The sequence below is a fragment of the Lepus europaeus genome, chromosome 20 (assembly GCF_033115175.1).
Source record: "Lepus europaeus isolate LE1 chromosome 20, mLepTim1.pri, whole genome shotgun sequence".
NCBI lineage: Eukaryota > Metazoa > Chordata > Mammalia > Lagomorpha > Leporidae > Lepus > Lepus europaeus.
The window spans coordinates 25,564,299-25,584,274 of record NC_084846.1 but is presented as its reverse complement, the minus strand read 5'-3'; the positions used below and the strand labels follow the sequence as shown (position 1 = coordinate 25,584,274).

Sequence of the window (19,976 nt, the reverse complement as noted above, 5' to 3'; positions counted from 1 at the left end):
TCTCCCTGTCCTCCTCCCTCTCTGCCTGACTGCCTCTCTCTCTCTCTCTGTAACTCTGCCTTTCAAATCTTTCAAATAAAATAAAATTTTAAAAAGTTATGAAAACCATTTGCCTGCCCTATCATTAAAATCAATATAGGTACTGACATCCTCCCAAAGAAGACACAGGTGAGAGAAATTCTGAAAGTAAAAATGTGTTAACTTGATAAAGCTATGTAAATAAAATCACTAATATTTCATCAAACTTCAACAAGATGTGATGAGTTTACTGTATTTATGACATCTCCCTGCCAAATATTTACATCTCCAATTGGTTTGTATGTAGACTGATATATCTGAAAAAACCTACAGGATTTATAAACCACTTAAGTACTTATTTTTCCTTTATAACTCCAGTTCATGCAGGTTGTCATGTTCATGTAGTCTTTCCCACTTCCCTCTTCCCGCTCAACTCCTTGACAGACATTCGCAACTCTACCCCAACAAGGATTCTCCACCCCCACCCCCAGACCCACGCCAGGCACAGGCACCCACTTACCACAGCACAGATCACTATCTGGCTCCTACACTCCTGTGCAAAAGCAGCTCCGCTTCTGTGAACAAAAAGCTATGGTGACTTGACTCAATATTTACAGAACTGTACTAAACTCCTTCTGCCTGGCCCCGTTAGGAGGCATCTACACAGTAACTTCAGAGCAGCTGAAACAACCGTGAACTTGCCATACCTTCAATTTTGCCAAAAAACTCCCCTCACTGCAAACATTCATCCTTGGCTGCAACTGTCTACCAAAACATAAGAGGCAATCAGAGGGAAATGCACTTTACTCCTCTTTACTAACCACTGTTTGGGATCATAAGCTCTCAGTCCTTTAAATATATATATACCCTGAATCTATTCCAAGCATCTATCCACCCCTTTCTTCTCTGAAACCAAGTTCTCCATCTGTGTACTTTCTCTTAATTCAATATCAGGACTATACAAACTGAGCCATGGGCACCAACATGTGAGAAAGATGACAGGAAGGGAGGATGATACAGGCTGTACTTACATGAGTTTACATCCCAGTTTTTAATATAAACTAATATTCCTTGATCTGTGTCTGAATTCTGTATTAGGCAACACTAACTGAAATTTGAAATCGTATGTGAAACCCAACATAATTTTCAATGGCCTTCTCCTCCTTCTAACCTGGCAAACTTTCAGTCATCCTTTCAGCCTCAGCAAGTTGGTTACTCTCTCCTCAAAACATTCCCAGGACCCTACAAGCAGAACTGGTTCCTCTTTCCTCTAAGTTCCTGTAACACTTCACTCACAGCTTTTATAAACCAAACGCCACAGGGTAATTTAGCCACATGTACATCGTATCTCATTGAGTCTTGGATGCAAGTGACCATACCAAAAACAAAAAACAAAAAAACAAAAAACCACACCTCTCATTAAACTATGACATGCCTATGACTATAAAACACATTTCAATTTTAAAGATGTTAAAAAGTAACAAGTATGTCTTAAAAACAAAAAAATATATAATACATCCACTGCCAACTGGCCATGTATCCTGTGGGGGTACAAAACAGACCTCACTTGCTTCATTCCTGACTTCTTCAGGCCTGCCCTGTGCATGACAGTCAGGTGGGGGAACTAACCAAGCTGAAGTTTTGACCTAAGCCTTGCCCATTGCTTTCATGTCAACATTCTGGATACTAAAAAGCAGCTCAGGGGGCCAGCATTGTGTCATAGCGGGTACAGCTGCCACTTGCAAGGCCAGCATTCCATATGGGTGCTGGTTCCAGCTTCCTGCTGAAGTGCCTGGGAAAGCAGTCAAAGAAGCCTGCCTAAGGACATGGGCCCCTGCCATTCACAGGAGAGACTAAGATGGAGCTCCTGGCTTCAGCTACACCCATTTGGGGAGTGAACTGGAAAATGGAAGTCTCTCTCCCTCTCTCTCTCTCCTCTCTCTCTCTCTTTTTCCCCCTCTCTCCTTCTCTCACTCTGCTGTTCAAATAAACCTTTAAAAACAAAAAGAGTAGCTCAACAACCTTTTTTTTTTTTCTATTTAGCACCACTTAACTTCACTGTTACAGCCTACTCTAAAGGCCACTGTGAATTCATGACTAATTACTCCAACACATCTTGTAACCAGACTCCCCATTTCTAACTTTCCCACATTTTTACATCTACAGAAAAGCACCCTAATATCCTGGGTATCATAAATATCTCCATTCAAGTCCTGATGTGCACTGCACTCCGATTTCTCACATATTTTTATCATTATTTTTGTAGAATCTCTTCTATAAACAAAATGTTAGGAAACAGTGCAATAAACACACACCTCTGGCGACAGCAGGAGTCGCAGCACGCGTCACGGGTTCACTCAGCACGTGCTGCACTGTTCTGTGAGACCCTGAGCCTCCATGGAGTACACACAAGAGAGCTCCCCACTCCTTCTGTCAGCTGCAAGCCTGCAGGAGTGGGCTTGGTGCTTGTCTATAAAGCGTTTCAATTTTAAAGATGTTAAAATGTCCCTGTCCAGCAGCCAGGCTCAGACATCTCTGCATTGGACTTCTGCACCCCTAAACTCTCAAATGTCCACTTTCCCAACCAATCTCTGAGGCCCACTTCGAGCCGGCCTCCGTCACGGAAAGCCTTCCTTGTTTGCTGCAATATGCTGACCTCACCTGTCTCTGAGCACGCATCCTCCTTTTCTGTATCAGAACCCAGGACTCACACAGTACTGTCCCACGCAGAGCAGTGGCCACACAACTGTCCCACGCAGGTAGCCCTCTCTCCCCAATGTAAGCACCCTTTTAAGATAGGTCAGTACTTCCAGAATCGAACAGAGGCGGAGGCTAAGCACATGGCTGACATCTAACTCTTCCTAAGTCGAAACACACTGCTGCTTCTCCGCCTGTAGACATGGCTCTCCCCCCACAGCCTTAGCTGCACTGCACCAGCACTTTCTGATATTTCACTTACACAAACTTCCACCTTACTTCTAACCTACAGCTCATGCTACTGCCCATAGGTAAAACAGCTTGTTCTCCTAATATATTACTTTTCATTGTTTTAGTGGGTGTCACTATGTAGTCGTGTGACTTTCAGCTATATAGTTTTCGTTATAATATTCAAAGACTTTTTATACACATATTATTTTATTTGATCTTCACCATGCTAGGAAGAGGAAAGGAATTAATATCACGATTTTACAAATGAATAAAGGCATGAAGCTGCAATTATAAAGTTTGCCCAGAGTGGAAGAGGGAAGGAGGGCAGCAAGAGGCACACGTGTGAGAGCTTTAATTCCTGGTCCTGTGCTCCAGGAGCCTCAGCTGTGTGTCTATAGTAACCTATTAATAAACCTATTAATTGACCCACAGCTCTGATGGAGCCTGACTGCCTCTCACCTCCCAAACTTTTAACACCATCTCTGAGTGAAAAAGAACCTCCACATATCTGAATTTCCATTCTTTCTATTCAAAAGTTGAGTCTCACACATTTTTTAAAAACTCCCTTGTGCTAGACATTTTGAAACAAAAACAAAGACACACTGGACCTGCCCACTCCACAGGGGAAATCAGCAGATTCAAAGCTGTGTGTGCTTTCTGTATGTGCTAGCAGCCTCAATTTCCCCAGCGTTTTCTAACTCCTTCATACTACAGTGACAGTAGCCGAAACCCAATCACCACCAAGAGCTACTGAGACAAAGTATGTGAATCAACAATTCAATATTGGGCACTGAAGTCTGTGTGAGGCACTAATGCTGCGGTATTCACTATGTCAAAGAGCAAGCGATGGAAAAACAGCGCCCAAGAGCAGTCAGTACAAACAACGAAAACCAGGACTATATTATGAAGGGTTACACTGTTAGGTAGACTCCATTCTAGTTACACTGCCGCTATAAGGAAAACGAGACACATCACTCTCAAGTCCTTCCCCCATCTCTGAACACTTAATCACATTAAGATGTATAGAGGATTCTGACCTTATGTTGGCAGGACCACATACGCAAATATTCAGAGAATCGCAAGTTTCAAAATTAGAAGACTCACAGTGTGTCTAGTCAACAAGAAGCCCTTCTGCAGTCCCCAGGCTCTGCCAAATGGAAGTGAAATCTTTAATGACAGGGTGGTCGCTTCCTAATGAAACAAATCACTCCCTTATTGCACAGCTCAAGCTGGGGTGCATGTGTGTGTAGGTGCACTTTTCCCAAGGCCAAACAAAACACTTTAAGTTAAAAAACAAGACAGAGAAAAAAAAAAAAAAACACAAAACTTCATATATCTAAAGATATCTGCCACAATTTCTCTCTCTTTTTTTTTTTTTTTTTGGACAGGCAGAGTGCACAGTGAGAGAGAGAGAAACAGAGAGAAAGGTCTTCCTTTAATGGGAGAGGGAGCGGGAGATGGGAGGGGTGTGAGTGGGAGGGAAATTATGGGGGGGAAAGCCATTGTAATCCATAAACTGTACGTTGGAAATTTATTTTTACTAAATAAAAAATTTAAAAAAAAAAAAAAAAAGGTCTTCCTTTGCCGTTGGTTCACCCTCCAATGGCTGCTGCGGATGGCGCATCGTGCTGATCTAAAGCCAGGAGCCAGGCGCTTCTCCTGGTCTCCCATGCGGGTGCAGGGCCCAAGGACTTGGGCCATCCTCCACTGCACTCCCGGGCCATAGCAGAGAGCTGGCCTGGAAGAGGGGCAACCGGGACAGAATCCGGCGCCCCGACCGGGACTAGAGCCCAGTGTGCCAGTGCTGCAAGGTGGAGGATTAGCCTGCTGAGCCATGGCGCCAGCACAATTTCTCTTTTTTTAAACAATGCAAATCCCCACTCTTCAATTATCGCTAATGGGTAACATTCCCCCCCTTCATCCTGGGCACCCGTGGTATGTTCGCTCGCCATTTGTCAATGGCCCAGCTGCAACATACCACCCAGACTGCACAGCTTTGCAGAAGTGGCCCGACACACACCAAGTACAGAAGGAGTTTTACTCAACTCTAAATTCCTGGGAAGCCACCAAATCCCAAATCACCTTCATAAGATCTGCAGCCGACTCAGGTCTCTCATACTGCAGGTATAGAATTCCTCCCACTCTAAGTTGTGGGCTTAGCTGTTGTGCTTTTGGGCCCACCAGTCCAGCCTATTAAGAATCACTTTGGGGTCTGGTGCCATAGTCCAGCAGATTAAGCCGCCAGCATCCCATATGGGTGCTGGTTGGAGTCCTAACTACTCCACTTCCAATCTAGCTCCCTGCTAATGTGCCTGAGAAAGCAGAGGATGGGCCCCTGCACCCAAGCTCCTGGCTTCAGCCTGGCGCAGCCCAATTTGGGGAGTGAACTCGCAGACAGAAGACTGATCTTTCTCTCTCCCTCTCACCCCTCCCCCTTCTTCTCTCCCTCTTCCCTAACTTTTAAATAAATAAATCTTAAAAAAAATTCACTCTGAATCTCAATCCTATCTCCTATCATATTAGCATAGTCTTCTAGATTTGTCTCATCTTTAAATTCTTAAATAAAGCCATCCTTCAACCTAGTATTTGAAAATAAAAATGCTACCACTACAGCAAGGATAGATATATAATATTACCAGAGTTCACCACTGAGGTGAAAGATTAATTAACATTTTATAAAACTGTGCAACCAGCCACAAAACCTTTAAAGAAATCATGCCTACAAAAACCAAAATCAAGGTACACTGTATTAAAAAATACTCATTGTATTAACATTATTTCCTTTGTATACCCATTTGGAAGCCCTAAAGAAAGAAGATATGAACTAGCTTCCAAGTGAACCCATCTGGCTTCCAATCACCCCTGAATCATTTTTTAAATGAATAGGGGCCAATCATTCCATAATTCATTCAAGGACTTTAAGAATAGTTATTGGGGCCGGCCTTGTGGTATAGTGGGAAAGCCACCACCTACAGCGCCGGCATCGCATATGGGCGTTAGTTTGAGTCCCAACTGCTCCACTTCTGATTCAGTTCTCTGCTATAGCCTGGGAAAGCAGCAGAGGATGGTCCAAGTCCTTAGGCCGGAAGAAGCTCCTGGCTCCTGGCTTCAGATCAGGGCAGCTCTGACCACTGAAACCATTTGGAGAGTGAGCCAGCGGATGGAAGACCTCTCTTTCTCTCTGCCTCTGCCTCTCTGTAACTCTGCCCTTCAAACAAATAAATAAATCTTTAAAAAAAAAAGTTATCAAGCTCAGTGGTCTGAAGTTTAGTATGTTTTGAAAAATTACTGCATTTATTCATACTCAATTTTCTAGTACTTTCCCAAGCTGTATGATTTTTAAGTTATGGATAATAGTCTGAAACTAAATCTGAAGTTCCTTCTGACCCTAGGATAGCACTCATGTGTATCAAGCTGAGTTCCAAAAAGCAACTCAATGTCCTCTATCTCCTCAGTTGCACTGAACAAATATTTCAGGGCGAGTTCCAGCACTGGTCATCTCAGCTGAAATTGCACTTTGCTTGGTGGTGGACAGAAGCAGAGCGGGAAGCTCCACCTTCTCTCTGTCCTCTCTCAACATCAGACAGTTCCGCTCAAGCAATGAGAGTGTCTCTTGCCTTGATTTAAAGCTCTACCAATTGCTCAAAATGACTTTATACTTTACTGTGAGTTTCTGCTTTCCTAACATGATTCTTAAAATGTCAGGCTGGATTTTTTTTTTGTTGTTCCATAGTCCTATACCCCTCTACCATCCACATACAATATTTTAAAATCTGAGCAATGTGTGGGGCCCCCAAGAAACCACACGACTTCCTATTTATCACCTCTTTCAGTACTTTGGGTCATAACTGTCAGTGCCACAGATGTTAGAGCTGGAAGAGACCTTAACTGCACAATCAGTGTTTCAACTTTCAAAAACACCTACCATTTAAAGGACTTGAGTATGCCTATCAGAAGAAAACGGCCTTTATCTGTGTTGTTATCCTACAGCCTCAGGTGTAGTGTGAGTAATAACACTGGAACCACACATGACTTTAAATCTTGCTTCTCCCATTTACTGGGGGGCAGACTTTCCTAAAGAAATTACAGCTCAGTGAGACAGTCTGTAAAATGGACACAATACATACCTTACATGGATACTGAGGAGTTTAATAAGACAATATAAACATACCTAGCTCAGTACCTGATATATAGTAAACAAGAAGTATTTGCTTTCTTCTTCCACAGGTTTCATTAAAAAAAAAAGAAAAAAAACTTTTCTAACTAGTTTGAGAAAAGATACAATATCTTGAGCTGAGGACGTTCTTACCTACATATAGAATTTACTAATATTGATTATGAAATTGCTTTTTCAAGACAATTTAAAAAAAGCATACCGTCAAACTGCACCACTGAATTCAACGAGCCAGACAAAAAGCTGTTCTTCAGCCACATCACACTTAGTAGACAAGCACTGAATATGCAGTGAAGACAGGGACTTCTGGGAAGTCAGTCGATCTGGGAAGGACAAACTCAAGTAGGGACTCTCTCTCTCTCCCATCCCTAAACTTTAGCTACGGTCACTTATTTGCTAGCAAAAGATCTGGATAGCCAATCCAGACACAATAAAGTAGAAACTGGAACAGAAGCTAAGATTCCAGCCTCTGCTTTCCACAAAATATGAGAAAGTCATTCAACTCTTCTGGCCTCTAATTATTTCTAAAATAGGGCTCAGAAATGAGGGCGGGGGGAAAGGCTTGAAAAAATTTTTTTTGAAGATTTATTTATTTTATTTGAAAGTCAGAGTTAGCCAGAGGTCTTCCATCCGCTGGTTCACTCCTCAAATGGCCACAATGGCTGGAGCTGGGCCGATCCGAATCCAGGAGCTTCTTCCAGGTCTCCCACATGGATGCAGAGGCCCAGGGGCTTGGGCCATCTTCTGCTTTCTCAGGCTATGGCAGAGAGCTAGATTGGAAGTGCAGCAGCCCGGACTTGAATCAGCACCCATATGGGATGCTGGCACTGCAGGTGGAGACTTTTATCGGCTACGACACAGCACAGGCCCCTTGAGTATTTCTTAAGTTATCTTAGTAACAATTTCATTAAGCCTTTCTCTATCTATGCAATGTATGGCTCACCTGATTTTCCTTATCACAATTTGCTCAATGATTGCAAAATGACATCCAATCCTATCTCGGATCAGAAGAGTATGAAAGTGCACATGTAAGCCACAATCTCCAAGATCCCCTCCAACAGAACCTCTACCATTTTGTAGATCTGGTATTTCTACAAAATTTAACCAACAGTATCTTTCCCTATCTCCCTTCTTGATCAAATTATGTTCTCTTCAACCTGTTTCTATGCCTACCTCAGTATTCTTTAGTACTTGTTCCCTGATTCAGAAATTGAAAAGCAGATGATTAAAACTCTACTTTCCCTTGCTCTTCTATCCTGAAATCCCTTCTAAAAGATGCCCTTTTGAAAAATTAATGTGACTCAAAAAAGAAAAAAGAAAAAGATGAAAATTAATGTGGCTCTGCATTGAATACTTTTCATCACCTATGAAAAAAACCAGCTAATGGGTAAGACCACCTTGCCATTTCAGAGCCTAAGTCATTTTATAGGCTGCAAGATACAAAGTTCTCATTGTGAATTCTAATCTATAATGAATAGTATTCAATTTTAGGAAAATAAAATCACAGGAGTAAACCTGACTTCTCTGGAAAAAAAAAGAAAAAGAAATAACCAAACATAAGAGTATACGTGTATACATAGACACATTGTTTTAAGAAAGTTAGATGGGAAATCCAAATTAATAGAACATATATGACAAAAGAAAAACTTATTTGTATTAAGCCTCAAGACAATTTTCTTTTAGTAGGTCTAGAAAAATGGTAGGTGTTAGAAGTTGATTCACCGGACTTCTGTTTTTAGTTAAGCATAAATTAAAGCATTTTCTTGGGCCCTCCTTTTTTTATTATTATTTTTAACCAATAGTCAAGTTTTGGCCCTCCCATTTGTGTACATTCCCATGTTTCCAGAGACCTGAGATCTTGAAGGCTCAGCAACATGCCATGTCAAATCTGAACTTCCTATGTGGAAGAACTAGTATAAAAACGTTCCTTTCCGCTGAAATTGACAAGGAAATATTAATCCATCCAGCAAAAGGCCTATGGCAGGATCAGTTACTGTATGCGATGACTGCAGTCGCCAGTAAGTGAAAGTGATGACCACTGCAAGTTAATTACAGATTTCGATCTCAATGGTCCCTGCGAGCTCTAAACCCTTTCACCGAGGAGAAGCAGATCCTGAAATCACCGTAGCACAGCTTTCAGGCTACCGGAGTGCACATCCGAACACAGATCTTTTTCCAGTCACCTCACTCAGTTACGCCAGAGCACAACTGGTTACCATTGTACTTAAAAACAAGCTTCCACTTTTCCTTCAAATTCAGAAGCCCAACAAGAAAACAAAAAGTATGCAGAGGGCACATGTCTTTGGATCCCTCTAGAGTTCTGACTAGTTAAATGCTAGATGCTCCACCTAGAACTTGGGATTTGCAGCTGAGAGCAAAGCACAGAAACACATGACGCAAACTGCATTGCCAAGGAGAGAGGTTTTCCCTAGGTGGTCCCTGGCATTCGCATTTCACAGAGCAAGTACAAGGCTCCCCAGCTGAGCAGATGGTTTCGCTGGATCCGGGCGTGGAGGGCTGCTTTGCTTTTTCTGTCCACACCATCCACTCCTCCTCTGCCTCCTGACGGGCACACGGGGATGGCTGTTGAGAAGTTCAGTCTCCAATCCTTGAGCTATCCATTACATTCTGTCAAAGCTAATGGCTCTGTCAAACCCTGGTAACACTTGTGAATATGGGGCAAAATTTTTCCCATAAATTAAACAATTCGGGGGGGGGGGTGTCACAGAACAGTGAAGAGGAGGAGACATGAAATAATCAAGGAAATAAGTACTCAAAAGTGAACAGGGACACAGAGTAAAGTTGACCCAGACTTCCAGGGCTCGTTTTATACTCGTTTTAGTACTGTTCATTCTGCCCCTTCTCAAGACAGCGAAGGACCTGGTGTCCCATGCTCAGTGTCTAAGAACAAAGCTGAAAGAAAGGTATGGAAGCAGAGCTCCTTCCCAGCTCCGGGATGTTCATCATCCCCTTCCCAACTCCAATCTGGGATGTTCTCCATCACCTCCCTTCCACACCTTAATGCACAAAGTACTCCTTAGGCACCCACTGTGCTAGGCAAGGGGGCAGAATCTGCAAGCCAGGCCTACGTTAACTGCACTGACTTGCAGAAACAGTTACCCTTCCGGTCTCTGTAATACAGCTGTCTTTTAAAAATGATTCAATGGGGGCCTGCACTGTGACAAAGTAGGTTAAGCAGCCACCTGCAACACTGGCATCCCACATGAGCACCAGTTTCAAGTCCCAGCACTCCACTTCCCATTCAGCTCCCTGCTAATGCACCTGGGAAAGCAGTGAAGATGGCCCCAGTGCTTGGGCTCTTGACACCCACAAGGGAGACCCTGATGCAGTTCCTGGCTCCCGACTTTCTCTGGCCCAGCGTTGGCCCTTGCGGTCATTTGGGGAGTGAACCAGCAGATAGATCTCTCTCCCTCTCTCTGTATAACTCTGCCTTTCAAATAAATACATTTTCAAAAAAACCTTTAATATCCTTAAAGTTAAATTTATTGCATGTATCTATTAGAACATTAACTCTTCAATAACAACAAAATTTAAAGTCTTTAGGTTCAGGGGAAAACAATCCAATTATGTATAGTTCAAATTTCCTCACGCATTGAGTGAAGCCCCATAAAGCTTAAACTTTATATAAACTCTTAAAAAAGAAAAAGCAAGCAAGCAAGCAAATCCCTGAAAATGAAAAAATAACCACATCGACCAGGAGTACCCAGCACCGGGCAGCTCCCTCATGAAATATTTGTGACACAAAAGCTAAAAAGCTGCATCCATTCTCTGAGGCACAGGTGAGCTCAACACCCACCTGCTGGGTCACTGCTGATGACCAGACTTGGTTTTCAAACTTCAGTGAGTTTTAGAATCACCTGGAAAGTCTGTTTGAAAGGCAAATTCCTCAACCCCACACACCAAAAACTCTGGTTCCAGAAGCCAGAGCCCGCATTCACACAGCAGCACTCTGAGCTGGGTGGTCAGAACACTGGCTTCTCCTCTCCCGGGGATCTGAACAGGTACCAGTTAGAGGGCAGAAGAATCGACTATCTCTAACCTAAGTTATACATTACTCAGTTCTCTTAGTTAACCACAGTCCACCAACTTAAACAACAGGCGGCATGAGACGTGTGTGAAACAAGCTCTATTTTAACAACGCAAACTGTCAACCAACCCACCAACAACACACTTTCCTGACAACACCCCAGTTACTCTTATTGTTTAGAAAGAGCAGGAACAAAGCAAGGTAAGGACTATAATCCAGAGAAACATGCGTGTAACTGTGCTGTGACAGCTACAGGTGGAAAAAGGACCCACACTCACAACACTGACTAGAGTACTATGCTGTCAGTACTGACAGCCACAAGCCGCACGTGGCCACTTCAATTAAAACTTAAAATTCGGTTTGTCAGTTACACTAGCCACATTTCAACTGCGCACTAGCCACACGTAGCTAGTGGCCGATGCTGTGGACAGGACACGGAGGGAACACTTTCAGTGTCACCGGACGCTCTACTGGAGAAGGCTGATGCGGAGGTAGTATCCAGATTTAATATATACATGTATATATATAAAATCTTGGTTCTCTCAACGAGCAGGCTCTGCAATTTCCAATTTTACACACACACATCTACTTTAGGTATTAACTGTAAAAGAGGACCACCAGCATAATGTTTTCTACAAGTGTTTCAATAAAAGTTTTCAAAAGCAATAAGCTTATTTATCTTAGATGATCAAAACAGAAATATTTAACAAGGTCTGAAAGTGTGAAAGGCACTAAAACCACAACTAGGATTTCACCAAACCAGCATTGATGAAAAACATTTAATTACCAGAAAACAAAAGATAGGAGGTACAGTTAAGACTGGTCCAGAAGATGGCAACGACTCAATGGGACTGGTTCTGCAGGTACCTGAGAAATACCTGTTTACATGCATCACGGATAGCGGCTTTCCTATCTGGTCTGAAAATGATCTCTCCACAATTAATTCAAATCAGTGGCATTTTACTGCCTCCATCTTTGATTGCCTTCCACCAACCTCACACTAAACTCCTACAGATAACATAATGACCACAAGGTTTATTTGACTATGATCTTACAACAGGATTATTTGTTCAAAAATCATGAGCAAGTCCTTATATTAGCAGAAAAGTAGACAAAACTAAACAATTTACAACTTAAAATTCTCTTGCTTGACTGCATCATTACCTGGTCTAAAGCAACCCAATGTAACAAAGCACAGAAGCACCGGTGACCAGACACTAAAACCTGAGAATTAACTTCCCACGTAAAGTTGGCCTTGCTACACAGCAGGAGTAAAACTTCAACAGACTCACAACTACAGGCCAACTGAATGTAAGCTTTCCCTCAATGAGAGAACCATCATTCCCAAACTCTCAGGAGTTTAAATGTACTCAAACATGATCTCGAAATTACAAAAGACAATTATGGCTCTTAATTAGAAAGTTCTGTCCCACGAAAGGATAGCTGTTAAAGACGATCTAACACATTGAAAATATAAAAACGAATGCTGACGTCACTACAGAGTTACGGTTGTGGGTCCAATGTTCCCATCTACATTGTTGATTCCATAAGCTTGTCTTGCTTCAGAGGCCTATGTCCAATCTAAGAGTTGGCAGAGAACAGGCAATTAACCAATCATTACCAAAACCACTGAAAAAGCCAGGAAAGACGACTTACCTGCGACACTAGTGATTGTAACTGGAACTCCCTGCACTTGAACGCCTGCAGCACCCAGGTTGGCAACGCTCACTGTCTGAAGGTTAGGCACTGATGCAAGCTGGGCAGTATTCAAAGTTATTGGGGCACCAGCAACAGCCACAGGAGCGATCTGGGCAAGAGTTGTGCCACCACTTGAAGACACTGGGGTGATGGTTAATTGTTGGGATAACCCAGCATTCTGCACTTGCAAATTGGAGAGACTCTGAATATTCTGAACCTGGACAGTTTGCCAACTGATTTGCCCTGAAGGTGTTAACGTTGGAGCCCTGATAAGCACCTGAGTCGGGTTGACTGCTTGCAGCTGAACATTCTGCAGAGGCTGCTGCTGGATGGTCTGAATCGTCTGCCCTGACTGCAGCTGAAAGGACTGTGGCGGAATCGCCTGAATGATCTGCTGCTGCGGCTGCTGGATCTGGATCTGCTGCAAGATGGGCTGGCCTACGATCTGCACCTGCTGGAGAGAGTTGGGCTGATCCTGGGCATTCTGTATTCCATTAGGCTGGAGCTGACTGGAGCTCTGAGCTTCCGACTCCGTGGGCGCTGGCTGAGAGTCTTCCACGGTGCGTTCAGAACTACTGGCGGATGTGCTTGCGTACTGGCCCGTGTCCGCCGAGCTCACCAGGGTGTCACTGCTCGTCAGGGACGTCGAAGCGGTGGTTGTGCAGGTGGTCGAGGAGGAGGGAGACTCTGGCATGGTACTGGCGGAAGCCGTGGTGGTGGTGGGGGTGGAGGCTAACTGATTCCCATTGGAAGTCCCGCTGTCGGTAGTGGTGGCAGGCTGGCCCACCTGCCCGGTCCCTCCTCCAGCAGTCACGTTATTGATCACTGGCAAAGCCAACGTCACTCCTCCAATGTTAATTGGCAGGGTTGTTACAACTTGCGCCTGAGTACCGGGAAGGGTCTGTAATTGCAGTGGTATTGAAACCCCAGGTCTGATTTGGACAGGAACTGTCTGATTGGCCAGGTTTTGAGCAAGGATGTTCCCGGAAGCTGTCCTGTTAGCAGCCGTGAGTATAGCTTGATTATTACCTGCAGAAATGAGCTGAATTTGACCCTGCAAATCCTGGAGAGATGAACTACTGCTTGGATTGATTTGAATTTGCTGCCCTTCCACCGCCTGCAGCTGTGGGATCACTTGGTACTGGACGCTACCACTTGGGTTTTGCACTTGCAGGACTTGAAACTGACCGGGGGCGGAAGAGTTCCCTGACTTGGCTTTTGTAGGAGATGCACTCCCGTTATTACTGCTGGAAGAACTAGACGAACTGGAGGCGGGCTGAGAAACGTTATTCTCTTTTGAAGCGGGTGGAGTGGAAGCAACAAGTTGCCAGGCGTTCCCAGCGAGTTGCGTGGTGACCAGCTCTAGCTGTTGGGGCTGATTCTGAAGCTGCACCAGTCCTTGGCTTGGGTCTATAATAATCTGCTGCTGTCCAGTCGCTTGGTTTTCACCAGGAGTCCCTATTTTGCTGCAAGTAGCTGCCAGTAAAGCCAGAGGAGAGGGCTGAGAGTCCTACCCAAAATAGGATGGCAGAGGAGAAGGGGGGGAAAAAAAGGGGGCGGGTTTAGTGGACACCAGCAGTTGGGAGGGGGTATTTTATGTATGTATGTATGTATGTATGTATGTACGTATGTATGTACTTTGACAGCTCTACCCTATCAGAACTTGGAAAGCAGCAGCAATCCAAAAGCAAATGGGAACAAGAGTAGAAAAGAGCTCCACGGACAAGGAGGCAGAATCTACCCTTTAAATCAAGGCAGACCTCTAAGAAACTTTCTCAAGGTGTCAGTTTCCTGAACTCTCCCCTACCCCTTGGGAACACACACCGGGGAGGGGGAGAGGTGGTACAGCCCGAGCTCCTGATGTAATTGTCAGGCAACGCTGTGCCCTGAAACGCGCGAGATCGTCGTGAACTACCATTTAAGTTGCTCACTCTCAGAGAGGATGCTTGGAGCGGATCAATGTTTTTATTCTGTGCTTTACTTCTGGGCATTTAAAGGGCCAGAACTCGCTGCCTCCCCTGTCGTTCTGCGATGCATATTTTATTTTTTTTTAATATGTATACACACACACACACACGTATCTACGCACGTCTGCCTTTACCTGGGAGCCTGAGGTTTTAGGTTTTTTATTGTTATTCTCTGGCTCAGAGGTTTTCCCTCCTTCCGTAGCCATCGCCGCCGCTGCCGCCGCCGCCTCCTCCTCCTCCTCCTTCTTCTGATCTGCAACCCCCCCCCCCAACGCACGACAACAGGTTATTAGGATTATTATTATTCGCCGTCCCCTCCTCCCCGCGGACATTAATCTCCATCCAAGCCGCGATCCACGCTCGCCGGCAGGGGGGTGGCGGCGGAGGAGGGGGCGCCACGAAACGTGGCTGTGGAAACCCGACCCCGCGGCTCCGGAGCGACACGCCAGGAGGAGGCTGCCCCGACCGCAGGGACAAAACGCGAGCCGCCTCCCCGGCCAGCATCTCGCGGCCCCCGGGGGAGGGGGCGCAGCGCGCGGGGTCTGGGGCGGGCGGGAGGCGGCGAAGCAGCCCGAGGGGGGTGGAGAATACGTACCGCTCATCCCGCATGAACGGGGACGAACCCTCCGCCGGAGACACTGGGCTCGAGGTGGGTGGGGGTGGGGGCGAGGCGGGAGGAGAGGCCGGTCCCGCCCGCCCGCCGAGGCTCGGAGGAGGCTGTAGCTGGCACAGGCTCTGCCTCTTTTTCCGCGAATGGCCGCCGCTGGGCTGTGGCGTAGCAGCTCCTCTCTCCGCCCGAGCCCGGCTGACTCGCCCTTGATTGACAGCGGCGGCGCGCGGCGCGGGCGGGGGGCGGGGCCAGGGCGGCGCGAGCGCGGCCGACTCCCCACCCCCCTCGGCCTCTCTCCGCCGGAGCCGCCGACTCTCCACCCCTTCCCCCAGCGGATTGGCCGCCGACCTGCCGGGGGCCGGGGCGCGGGGGCCGCCCCCTCTCCACCCCCTTTCCTCGGGGCTGTGCGCTCGGCGGCGCTTCTTCGCCTCCCCGGGCCGCTCTCGCGCTCGCCTCGCCTCGCCTGGCCTTCTTAGTTGAGGCGCGCTGCCGCTAGGCCCTCCATGCAGCCGAACTTGTTGTCTCAGGATATCCCGCCCCCTACTCACTCCCCGGCGCCCGCCACTCAAGAAGCCCGCGCCGGCATCCCACCCGCCGCCGCCGCCGCCGGCCCCTGAGAGGAGGAGCGGGGCTAGCGCTCCGGCAAGGCGAGAGCGGCGCCCGCGCGGACCCTCGGCCCACTCGGCGCGGCGGCCGCCGAGCCCGCTGCCCCCGCGCAGGGAGCATGACTTTCCTGAGGCGCATCCGGACCCGGGCGCCCTTTTTCCCCGGCTCGGCCTCCATTGGCTGAGGCCCCGGTGACGCGCGCTGAGTGGTGGGAGAAAGGGGGCGGGGCGACGCTGCCGCAAAGCCTGTCGGCCCTTGTAGTTTCCGGCGGCCGCGGGCGGAAGGCACCGCCTCCCCTCCCGCCCCCGGCCGCGGCCTTGCTGCTGGGCGGAAAGCAGCCCGAGGGGGCGGTGGCGGCAGGGCGTGGCCGGGGCCGAGTGGGAGTAGAGCTGAGCGAGGGGGAGGGGGAATGGGTGTCGCTAGCCTGGGCCTATCCGCCGCGCGGGGCTGCCCCAGCCACCTCTGCCGCCGCCCCCTCGGCTGCAAGCCGCTCCCCGCGGGGCGAGCGCACACCCGCGGCGCGCGGCGATTGAGCGGGCGGCGGCGTGGGGAGGCGGGGTTTGCCGGCCTCGGGGTTTGAATGAACCCGGCTCCTTGGCGGCTGCGCCTTCTCCTCGCCTTTCTTTGCTCACCTTGCCTTCCGGGGCCTCTCGCTTCCAGGCTGAGGCCTGTTTGTTTTCCCGCGGAGCGGGACCTCCCGGGTCTGCGTGCGGGTGGCCTCTGGCCGGCTGTTGTCCTGGGGGCTGGCCGGCGGGCGCGTTCCCCTTCTGGGTCTCACAAGATCCTCCAGACCAGGGAAAGAAAGCCCGGCCCCGGGTGGGTCAGCCCTGGCTCGGAGTTCATCCTAAGCTGCCCTCTCTGGGCAGGTACACCCCCTGTCTGGCTGTCACTGCTCTCCTGCGCACTGCCCTGGCCGCAGCTTCCCTCCAAAGTCGTGAGGTCGGGGCGAGGCCCCTGACCTAGGATCGGCGCCTGGTCACGTGGAAGTAAGTGACCAAACGTGGAAGTGGCCTTGGGGACCAGGCACCTGCCTACGCAAACCACCCCCTCCACCCACCCACACAGCCTTGGGTGCATAAGGGTGAGGGGGTCCCAAGTGCTGCACTTGACTGGCATTGCCTTTGCAACGTTGTGCAGCAAGGCAAAGCGGTTCCAGTCGAGAATTACGTGGTATTGTCTACCCCATCCCATAAAATGAGCCTAGGATCCTTAAATAACCTGCTCCCCCGCCCTACCCCCTCCTCGGGCGTAATATAAGAAAGCTCAAAAGTGCTCCTTGCCTTTAGTTGATCCTCTCCATCCTGGGGTCCCCGGCCCCCCCTCCAACCCCGTTCACCATAATGAGTGGAGGACGACATTTTGCAGTCTCGTGAATTGGGGCTTTCCTTGTAGTTTGCTTACTTTAGAAAACCTGCTGCAGACAGGCAACGTCACTGGCTGTGAACCACAGGATAAAAATAATACTTGGCCATTCAGCCTGGATCTACAAAGTATCCTAAACATTCTGGGCTCCATACTTAAGTAGTTCCTGCAAGCCCTGCTTTTTATTGGAGGGATCAAAAGCTTTCAGCCCTGTGCTTGTTACAGACTGAATGTGTGTGTCCCTCCCCCCCAACTCCAACTCCTGTGCTGGAGTTCTGCCCCCCACCATCCCCAGAATGCCGATATTAGGAGGTAGGTCTTTGGGAGCTAATTAGGCTTAGATGAGGTCACGATTTGCAGCTCCCATGAATGGGATTAGTGCCCTTGGAAGAGGCAGGAGAATGGTTGCTCCCGGCTCCTTGCTGTCCATCATGGGAAGGCACCATCCAAGGTCAGGTGGCTGCAACCCCCAGAGGGCCCTCACCAGAACATGACCCAGCCAGCATCCCATCCAGACCCCATAGGCATGAGAAATAAAAGTCTGTTGCTTGTAGCCCACCCAGCCAAGGATATTGTTTTAGCAGCCTGAGCTGATGGAGGTCCAGTTGAGCCGTGAGACCTGGAGCAAGTGACAAATCAATGACTTCTTAGGTGCCACCACTTTGTCATTTGTATAACAGACGAACTGTTTCCAAATGTGCTGTCATTCCCACACCACCTTCCTCATGTATGTCCTACCTATGCTGCGACTTGCTTAATTTTTCCTTTAAGCCAATATGATTTTTAAACACAATTTAGGAAGTTTATATCACGACTTTAAGTGGAAAGCCAGTTTTGCTATAGAGATGGGTACTGATGAAGACCTTGTTCCTTAGCCAAACTTGATTCAGGCACTTCCGTGTCTCAGTCTTGTTTCAGCACAAATTTTTGCTGGGTCATTTTGGTGAAAATCCGACACCTTTGATGTCTGACCACCTTTGAGATTGGATCAAAATCCTTATGCCCCACCCTTGAAGTCTGATCAACCGGGTCAATCTTCAGCGATAATCTTTATTTTATTTGGTTTTATTTTAAAGGCTGAGAGACGGAGAGTGCATCTCTCTGCTGGTTCATTTCTCAAGTGCCCACCCAAAAGCTGCAGGCTGGAGCTCCAGCCACATCTCCCAAGTGGGTGGCAAGGACCCCAGTTCTTGAATCATCACCTGCTGCCCTGCAGGGTGAACATTAGCAAGGACTTGGAATCCAGAGCAGAGCCTGGACTTGAACCCGAGCAGAAATATGGGATCGGGTATGACAGGCAGCATCTTGAGTGCTGTCCCAGATGCCCACCCGATCAGCAACAGTCTTCTCCAATCATTTTAGCCACTGCCCCCTTGCCTTGGCTATTTCCTCTTTGTCAATATCTATTCTCTGATCGCTGCTTCTCCTTGTTCTACTCACAGTTGAATCCAATCTCTCCCACCGCAAGACCCCACTGCAGGGGCTGTTGCTTTGGCATAGTGGGTAAAGCCGCCGCCTGCAGTGCTGGCATCCCATATGGGCGCCGGTTTGAGTCCTGGCTACTCCACTTCTGATGTAGCTCTCTGCTATGGCCTGGGAAAGCACTAGAAGATGGCCCAAGTCCTTGGGCTCCTGCACCCACGTGGGAGACCCGGAAGAAGCTCCTGGCTCCTGATTTCAGATCAGCTCAGCTCTGGCCGTTGCAGCCATTTAGGAAGTGAACCAGCGAATGGAAGCCCTCTCTTTTGCGCTCTCTCTCTCTCTCTCTCTGCCTCTGTCTCTCTGTAACTCTGCTTTTCAAATAAATAAATAAATCTTTTTAAAAAAATGAAGACCCCACTACAGTGGTCCCTATATCTATCTCAGTCTCATGGCAAGTATGAAGTCTTCTTTACCATCTTTAACAAATACCATGAATAATTTTCTTGTTTAGCAGTATAAATATAAATTCTACAAACTTCTCAACTTCACGCCCATCAGGTGGTCTTTCTCCCAAGGATGCAATTACTCTACTAAGTTTCTTTCCTGTGCTCATATAACCCCCATAGCAGTGGCTTCCAAACTTTCTTTTATTATGACTCAAAGGAATAAGTGTATTTTATATCAGGACCCAGTGTGTACATTCATAGACACACACAGGGGGTCAGTGTTCTTTCTCTAAATATTTCACAACGCTGATCATTCAGATTGAACATTGGCACAACGCTCAGACTGCCCACAGGTTCCCCTTGGCTGCTGGGTAGAGGACTCCAGCAGATGCAGAAAGAATGTTGGGGCAAGGAAGGACTAGGACACCAGTTATTTGTCCAGGGATAGCAGCTTTGGGGGTCATAGCAACATTGAGTGTCAACCAGTTATGTTCACGGGAACGAAACCTCAGGAAATCGTAGACAACATATGGATGCTGGTCTCTACTTCCTCCCCGAATCCCCACCCTGCCTTAGAAAAATTCTAGTAGCAACCTAGGAGTTTGAGGAAAACAAGCCAACCAAGCAGTGCCATGGGCTCTCCCTGCCCCCATCCTGCTTTGTAGGAGCAGCGGGTGCATATTCCCAATTATGCTGC

At 47.5% G+C, this 19,976-nt stretch overlaps 1 protein-coding gene across 3 annotated transcripts in view; it reads right to left on the bottom strand.

The window, feature by feature from the left end:
• SP4 (Sp4 transcription factor) overlaps positions 1-15,614 on the bottom strand; it is a 90,244-nt gene extending 74,630 nt beyond the window's left edge. Inside the window, exons 1-3 of one of the 3 annotated variants that reach the window (XM_062178679.1) lie at positions 15,429-15,614; positions 14,968-15,086; positions 12,825-14,376 (exon numbers count right to left, since the gene is read on the bottom strand). In XM_062178679.1, the coding sequence (XP_062034663.1) occupies positions 12,825-14,376; positions 14,968-15,086; positions 15,429-15,435 (1,678 nt within the window). In that variant the 5' untranslated portion in view covers positions 15,436-15,614. The remainder of the gene's footprint in view (positions 1-12,824; positions 14,377-14,967; positions 15,087-15,428) is intronic. The other 2 variants (XM_062178677.1, XM_062178678.1) reach the window with 2 other exon arrangements.
• Positions 15,615-19,976: the final 4,362 nt, after the last annotated feature.